This window comes from Camelus ferus, chromosome 15 (assembly GCF_009834535.1).
Source record: "Camelus ferus isolate YT-003-E chromosome 15, BCGSAC_Cfer_1.0, whole genome shotgun sequence".
NCBI lineage: Eukaryota > Metazoa > Chordata > Mammalia > Artiodactyla > Camelidae > Camelus > Camelus ferus.
In genome coordinates, this window is record NC_045710.1 from 12,805,306 (window position 1) to 12,813,870 (window position 8,565).

Here is an 8,565-nt window from a genome sequence, read left to right on the forward strand (position 1 = left end):
CTTAAGGCCGAAGTGGAGGGAAAAGTAAGAAAATCAATATGGGTGGGGTCCGAGGTTGACCAACACGGGGAGAGAGGAGGGCTTCTCCACCCATCCCAACCCATTAACCCCAATAAGGGGGAGGTTCCGGTAATGGGACAGGTAGGAGTGGGCAGCGAAACCCCGCTCCTCACAAAGAAAGGAGCCACCCAGTTTCCTGCGTCTGGGAGGGAAATTACCCACCCTGCAATGCCTGTAAAATAACCGTTTATTTAATATTTTTAAAAACTCCAGTGATAAATGTCCGTTACCGATGGTCAGCATAAAGTGCCAATCGCAATACATCGCCCTGCTCCTAGCCGGCTGCTCGCTCGCGGTGACAAGGCAGCGGATCAGAGGAGCCGGAGGCCAGGCCCCCTCCAGCCCCGGGGCCTCAGGCCCCCGCCCCGCCGTGGGAGTCCGGGAGCCCACCGCCCCCTGCGCGGCGAGAGCTGGGAGGGGCGCTCCCCGGCCCGGGATTCCGGGGGCCGGGCGGCTGAAGCAGATACAGGGATTACACTTTTGCAGGCTCCCGGGGGGGGGGGGGGGGTGAGGATGGGGCGGGAGGAGGGGGGTGGAAGCTGCGAGAGCACAGAACTTCTTTTCCTCTCCCCTCTCTCTCTCCGCAGTTAGAGTTACAAGCTTATATGGTCAAAGAAAAAAATAATAAAGAAAACGTATAAAATAACAATAGAAAAAGTAATACTTCTGGGAGAGGCGCCGCTGCGGCTCCGCGAAGCTTTCGTTCTTTTTTTAATGCAGTTTCCCTTCCGCCACGTGAGTACCGCCTTTTGGCCAAGAGTTTAGCCGCGTCCTGGGGGAGCCGCCCGGGCGGCCGGGGTCACGGCCCCGAGGCGGGGCTCTGGAGTTCCGCGTGCGCCCGGGACCCAGGGGACGCGTTTAGGGTGGGGGAAGGTCCAGGGAGCCCCTCCCGCAGCCCGCCAGAGTCGCCTTCGGCTTCTGGACCCTCTGGAGGAGGGGGCAGCGTGACCCAGGGTCCTGGTGACCCGAAGGCTCTATTTAGCATTTGATCTTGGAGGTTTTGAGCTCCTTCACCTGTGAGTGTAGTGTCTTGTGGACAGCGAGAGTCCTGGACTGGCAGAATCCTTTCCCGCACTCTTGACACTTGAAAGGCTTCTCTTTGGAGTGAATATATCTGAGGGCAAAAACAGACCCCGAATTAATCCTTGCAAAATGATGCAATGTTATAAACAGTTGTCCAAGATCCCCTCCCACTGTAACGAGGCACTTAACCTCAAAAAAAAAAAAAAAAAAGGAGGTTGTGGGGTACCTAGTGTGAAGCGGGCAAACGCTGAGTTTGGGGGTGGAGTAGGGAGACCAAGGAGACGCCGGCAACATCTGATTCGTCTGAGCAGTACAGGGCTCCAGCTTGATCGACCCCTGTCTTCCTGACCAGAGCCCAGCACGGCCTCCTTGTAAGGCCTGAGTCAACACTGAAGGTGAGTGAGGGGACCTGGGTGGGACACTTTGCTGAAGCTATGCTGTACAGGACTGTAGCCATCAGCTATGTGTGGTTACTAAAATTACAATTAAGTAAACTAAAAAGTAGTTTCTCCGTGACACTAACTGCCTATTTCAAGTGTTCAACTGTCACACGTGTCACGTGTCACACTTTCCATCACCACAGAAAATTCTATTGTACAAGCGCCGCGGATGGAGGAAGCTATGAGTGCCTGAAGGGACTTTAAGTCCTACTCATCCCATGTTCTCTCCACCCATGCTCCAGGAACCCTTCCTTGAGCCTTGTATGCTTTCATTCGAGATGTGGGGAACCCCGGAAACTCAGGAGGCTTGGAGTCGGCAGGGGGTCTCAGAACCTCCTCATTAGGGAGGATGGTGAGCAAGAGGCAGACAGAAGGCTCTCTTTTGCCTCCCCCCGCCCCAGTACCGCACCTGTGGTCTCGTAGGTGGTCTTGCCTCCGGAAGGCTTTGTGGCAGATGTCGCAGGTGTAGGGCCGCTCGTCTGTGTGCGTCCGCTCATGGATAAGGAGGTTGTAGGACTTAGTGAAGTGGCGGCCACAGAATTTGCAGACGAACTCCTTCTTGGTTTTGGAAGGCAGGCGTCCCCTCGTGGGCTTCTTTTCTGGGGACAGCTTGGTCACATCCAGGAGGGCGCCCAGCCCACCGGCGGGGGAGCCGGGACCCTCCCCGCGGCCGAGCTTGGACGGATCTTCTTGCGTTGCGGCCAAGGCCAGGTTGGCAAAATCAAACCGCGGCTTAGTCTTGAGCGCCGCGGGGCCGCTGCCTCCAGCGGTGATCTCGGGCTTGGGCTGGATGACATGAGGGAACCAGGGAAATGCGGGCAGCTGGAAGCGCGCGTCCACCAGGCTGGACACGGCGCCGGGCACTTTGGAGAAAGAGGACCGGGGCAAGTGCATGGCCGGGTAGCCGAGCGTCCACTGGTGCAGGTGCACAGCGTGCAATGCACTGAAACCATACAGGTTGGGCAGGTGGTCCGAGGGTACCGTGGGCAGGCCATTCACTGCCTGAAGGAAGGAGTAGTTGGTGAGCTGAAGGGATGGATGGATGGGCACCGGTGCTGGCAAGGTTTTGCTGCCCATGGCGGTAGTCTCACTATGTTCTCAATCTCGATCTGCAAGGAAAAGGAGAGAGGAGAAGGGGGAGAGGAAAAGAGAAGTTCAGGGTAGGTGCCCTCCTTCTGAGTTCCAGCCCAACCACACCCTCTCTGTCCCCCAGAGCAGGAGCTGGGAGTCTAAGACCCCACCCATGGAACTCACTGCCCTCACAGGGAAGACAGGAACCCTCTCTTATCCAAGGACTCATTCCAAATGGCCTCTGGCAGAGACACACAACTTGATACAGAAACCAAACTAAATCCTATGCAAAACAACCAACTTAAAATGAGGGTCTACCGTGTACAGGACACTGAGAAAGGCAGAAGCACGGGGAAACTGGCATGTAAAGACTTACATCCAGGCAAGCCTGAGTCAACACCGAATTATACTCTCCTGCAAAGATAACAGAAACTTGGAAGCACACTTACACATTCATGTGCAGATAAACAAACACAGAAATGCACACTGACAGATAAACACAGATTCACACATTCTGAAGCAGAGTTGACAACAAGGTGCAAAGATAAACTGGGATGACCAGTATTGTGCTCCTAAACAAAATACAAGAAGCAGAAGGAGCACAAAAACGCACACACACAGAGGATCACACTGCACCTACAAAGAGCCTCACAGACAGCACACGTATAAACCCACACATCTCCCCGGCCCTGTGCATTAACTCTACTATCTGACCTTCAATTTGGCTTCTAGAAGCCACGTCATCTTTCTCCTTGCATCTCTCAACTCTGACCTCCAGTTTGCTTTTCTGCCTCACTATTAATGAGTCCTTCTGACACCACCCTCTCTGCAGCTGTGTGCGCGCGGACTCCCTTCCATAGCCCTTGGGGATGGATCACCTTCGTTTCTGCGAAGACACTGACACCCACGATTATTTACTAACTCAAACACTGGCAGTCACCTAAGAGGGGGGTTCAGCATCCTCCCTACCTGGTAGAGAAGAGAGGCAGGGCCTTTGGGCTCTCAGGATGTTTGTGTGTCTGGTGGGACCCTGGCCAGGTGGGTTGCCAGGGAGCAAGAGAGTTGAGGCTGGGCCTCAGCTGCTATGGGCTATGCACCCTCCAAATGCAAGGCCAGAGGGAAGCAGTGCTGATGTTATGAGCAGGCTGGTACCTCCTGGCCTCCTTGACCCTTAGTCAGGGTCCCCAGCCACTGTGGACAGGTCTGGACTCTGTAGAGAGAACTTTCATGTCGATGCCTCCCAGACACTCCTAACTCAGGTTTGTCCAATGAAGGCATAAACAAGAAGAAAGAAAGCCGACATGACACAGGGGCCCTGGGGAGGCTGAAGTGCTGAACTCCAACTCAAGGTGTCCCTGTGGGAGCAGAGTGCTTGGGGTGCACTTCTCCTTTGCCTGTCTCAACTCGCCCTCCTTCCTTTACTCCTTATTTTCCCTCTTCTCTTCTTCAGATCTTTCCTCCAAACTGCAGTGAGTCCCCAGCCCTGGGATGGGCAGGCCCCTGCTCTGCTTCCTCCTTCACAGCTCACTTGGACACTACCCCGCCTAGCTTATCCTGAGCCCAGGCCCCTAAGGCTCAGGCCTAGACTCAGCTGCCTTTCACTACTGGGAAGCTTTTAATGAGAGGGCAGTGCTGTGCTGTTCCCCAGAAAAGAGAGGACAATTTTGACCGAGAAACCCTTTCCCTTGGAAACCCTGGGGAAGGTCAACTCGCTGTGTGGTGGGAGGTCAGGAAAGTGGTTCAGCCGTGGGTGGAGGGTGCAAAACACCGAGAGCCTGCAGAGATTTGCTTGTGCAGGTTAAAGTAGCAGTCGAATAAAAACCAAGTCAGACCGCAGCAATTAATGCAGCCTCCGGACTAAGGGAGGCACAAATCTGGGAGCTCAGACCCAGGCCTCAGTGCCCTGGCCTCCGCACTTCTCTACTGTGTGGATCAGGGGTCGGACCAGGGACAACCCGAAACCATCCTACAGCGCTGAGACACGACGAAGTAAAACTCGAATTGGGTCAGAGAGAAAGCTGGAGCCTATTTGGGTTGGGAAGGGGGAGGGGGTATAAAGAGGTGACTTCAAAGGTCTGCCCAGACTTAGGCGAGGTGAGCACTCTTTGATTTGCTGTCACCTCTCCTTCCCCTTCAGGCGCTGGAAATCAGATCCTTATCTCTGGCTCCCCGGGGCCCGCCGGGCGCCGCCGGGCCCTCCACTGGCTCCTCTAGCTGCTCGGCCCATCCCCGGCGATGGCGCTGGACGCTGGGCTGCACCCGGGCCCGAGCCCCAGCCCAAGCCCCCTTCTTGCAGGGCGGGAGGTCCCACCAACCGCACGTGCTAACCTGGCCTTTCCTCGCCCACCCCCGGGAACGGACAAGACCTTGGGCTCCGTAAAGGGAGGGGGGGCTTGCAGCCGACACTGTTCTCGGGAGCCAACCTTTCCGGGCTATCTGCCCGATCTTGTTTCCCCCAACACTCAATTTATTTTCCTCAGCGGCGCAGCCAGTTTATTTTCTGCCGCATTCCGAGGCCAGGGCTCCCCAGGCTCTCGCCAACGACTTTCCCGGGGACGAAATTCGTTCGAAACGTGGCTTTCTACACTAGTATTACCAAGAATGGGCCGAATGCACGATCCGGTTTCAGGCGGTCAGCTAAGAGAAAAACACAGCCTCACACTCGCCTCTCCCGCCGGAGAGGAAGAGCAAACGCCCAGCCCCGCTGGCTCCCGTTGCCCTGACCCCGGAACCCCAGCGTGAACGCTTTAGATCTTTAAACACGAGACGAAACACCTCTCCCCAGGCCCCAGGCCAGGCATCCATTCGGCAAGGAGCTTGGACCTCGGAACCTGGAAGGTGCGGGTAAAGGTGCCGACTAAGCGCAACAATCGCAATTCGCGCTTCCAAGCCCGGGTCTCCGCGCGGTGCAGACACTGTACACTTTCTGCGGTGGAGCGCCAACCCCGGGTCTGCCGCCAGCCCTATGCCGGGCATTAATGAAGTGTGCAGAGTCTATTAAAGTGGTTTATTCAGGGCTAATTGAGCGTGAGCAAGTTAACTGCTTGCATTAATGAGGACGGAGCAAGCTCCACGAGCTTGCGCCTGGAGGAGCCCAGCAGCAGCCCCAGAAAATCATCCTTGATATCGAATCACCGCGGTGACAGGCGTCTGGACCCTCGGCGGGAGGACTGACCAGCAAGGGATACTTCTGTTTAATTCTCCCAACGAACAGATCGAACGAACCCTTCGGCTAGGCGGCAATCCTGCTGCATTTAAATGCCCACTGCGTCCTTAGCGATCTCCTGCCCAATCATATTGAAACCGCAATTACTTCAAGGAGCCTTGGGTAGAACATCTACACACTGGTCGCCCTACACCCGCCCCCCTGTCCCCCGCGTCCTTGCCAGCCCCCTGTTCTCTAGGAGGCCGTGAACCTGGTAGATTAACTAACCTTGCACGTGGTTTCTGTTCCCAAGAGCCAGCGCGCAGCTCTTAGCCCGGGTGAAATTTACCAAATTGTGGCAACAAAGAAACCGTCGCAGCTACTCTATACTCCAAGAGCCTGCCGCGCCAGTAGCCGAGATGCTGAAAAGGGACTTGCTGTGAGTTTTCATTTCAGAAGTTTCAGGAGAGAAGTTTCAGGAGAGAAGTCAGTTCAGCAGGCAGCCCCTTACCTCTTTCCCTCTCTCCTCCTGCTCCCACCTATTCTCCTGAAGGGAGACAGTCAAGGGAGCAAACGAATCCTTCCTTTCCAAGCCCGAAACTGGGGACACCCGCGGCTCCACAGTGTTTCCGCTACTGCAGCGTGCGGGTCTCTAATTGGGAAGTAGTTTTCGCGCCCCCTGCATGCTTCCTTTCGCGGGGACATTCGCACGTTACGCTCCAGGCCCTGACCACACAGAGCAATCATAGGATAGAGAACACTCCGAAGTCAGAGCGCAAGTGCGAGGCGGGGTCAGGCACGCAGCCCTGTGCTCCCGGATCCAGCCGACCCCATACCTGAGCGCAACTCCGCAAAAGACAAACTCGCACGAAAGCGCGACCCGGCTGGGGCATGCACCTGTCCCTGGCGCGGGCGGCTGTGGCCGTGGCCATCCATCTACTCTCTCTTCCTTCTTGGTCAGCTAAGTTAGGTCAGGCTGAGCTAGGCGCGCGTCTCGAGAAAGTTTGTGCCCGCAGAAGTTGCTTAGGTTTCTCAGAGGCGGCCCATAGGCTGACTTCCGAAGTCCACGGCACTTCGCCTGGGATTCCACGAAGCCCCGCCGCGCTGGGGGCAGTAGTGGAGGCCCGCCCCCTCATCCCCCGGGGTCAAAGGCCGAGGACTCCGCGCGGGAAGTCCCTGAGCCAGCACCCTCAACCACCCTGGGCTGCAGCTGCTCTCACTCTCACAAAGGTGCTGCAGCCTTCGTTAGGCAAGAGGAGCTTCCTTCCGAGACATGGAGAGAGGAGACACCCGACGCGCTGTGACAGGAGACTCCGGATTCCTGCCCGCATTCCCCTAGCCAAGCCGGGGTGCCCAGAGCTGCAGTTACCTTATTCCACGGTGGTCCGGGTGCTGAGCGCGTCTCTGGGTCTCTCGCTGCGGGGGACCCAGGAAGCCAGAGGCGCTGGATTCCACAGGCACCCCCGGAGCTCTAGAGTCCCGGCCCCTCTCCGGCTGCTAGGACTCGGAGCGCCCGACACGCGGGAGCGCTCTGCGGCCCCAGAGTCCTGTCGGCCCGGCGATGGTGAACCTCTCTCGCGGCTCCTACGGTGGGTCTGAACCCGGAGCCGCTGAGAACGTACAGGGGAGAGACGGAGCTGCGACTCACTCACCCCTTAGCACCGAGCCGCCTACTTATTTTAATCCACCACCCTCCCTCCTCCCTCCCCCCTCCCCCCTCCCCTTGCCTCAGGATTCCTCTCCTCCCTCCCTCCACGCCGCCCCCCCAACCATCCTGCCCTGCGCCTGCGCACGAGAAACAAAGTTTTGCTGACCCGGGCAGCCGACTTTGGCAGCGGCGCTCGCTTGGTCCCGGCCTCCCGGGACTTGTGTCCCCTGCTCTTCAGTCCTATGCGATCTTTTCTGCGTTTTTAAGCCCACGAGATCACCCCAGGAGCACTACAGGAAACATCCTCTAGCAGATGAAATCGGGCTGAAACCGCGCATTTCGAGATCCCCTTACTGCGCGCCTAAGACACCGCCTGTTCAAGGTCCAGGGAGGCGGAGGCGGTGCATCGGTATCCTTGCGCCTTAGCTTGGGCTCCAGCACAATTTGGCCCCGGCAGGGTAGCCTCTTCTACGAAAACCCCTTCTGGTGTGGAGCAGCTCCTGGACATCCAGGATTGCTCAGCGCTAGGATGGTAACCCAGATCCCAATGCCCATGGCTGACCCCAAACCCTGGGTTATGTAGTTCGCCAGAAAGATCAGAGGCAGAAGGTGGGGGTAGGAGGTCAAGAAAGTTATTTTCCTAGGGCCCAAAACCTAGCATCCACACCCTCTAATCATGCATTCATTTGTTCTCTCATTCCTGGATGGGAGTTTGAAGAGAGCAGCACAGGCACGCGATTCAAACTGCAAAGTTCTTCAGCTTCAGGACCTTTGAGTCCAAGGACCTGGTTCAAGTGGTGTTTAGGATCTAAGCGGGGTCAGAGTTCTGGCTTCGAGAAATTCTGTCTTCACTGGTTATGCTTTAGGGAGAGGGCTGGTACCCTCCTGACTGCTTGGCTCTGAGCGCTGACCTCTAGCTGACCCCAGCCCACAACCCTCCTGGCCACCTCTCGGAAACAGGCGGCCCTGGGTTCCCGGAGGAGGAGCTGGGCTCTCCAGCTTGTGTGGGTCCAGATTTATACCACTGCACTCCTGGGGTTTGCCCTAAGGCTGCTGCCCAGTGACCCCTCTGAGCCCTCAGGTCTGGATCCTGGCCTTAGTGGGTCTCTAACATACTGGCACTGTGTCCACTTTGTGCAGCTTCAGTCTGCAAGTCTGAGCTGACTTTTTTAGAGTCC

The 8,565-nt window shown here is 56.9% G+C and overlaps 1 protein-coding gene across 1 annotated transcript; it reads right to left on the reverse strand.

The window, feature by feature from the left end:
* Positions 1-229: 229 nt before the first annotated feature.
* OSR1 (odd-skipped related transcription factor 1) lies at positions 230-7,406 on the reverse strand. Its single transcript, XM_006191387.3, has 3 exons — positions 7,109-7,406; positions 1,933-2,632; positions 230-1,174 (listed from the first exon to the last, which is right to left on the reverse strand). The coding sequence occupies exons 2-3, from the start codon at positions 2,598-2,600 to the stop codon at positions 1,039-1,041; spliced, it is 804 nt and encodes a 267-aa protein (XP_006191449.1). The 5' UTR covers positions 2,601-2,632; positions 7,109-7,406; the 3' UTR covers positions 230-1,038.
* Positions 7,407-8,565: the final 1,159 nt, after the last annotated feature.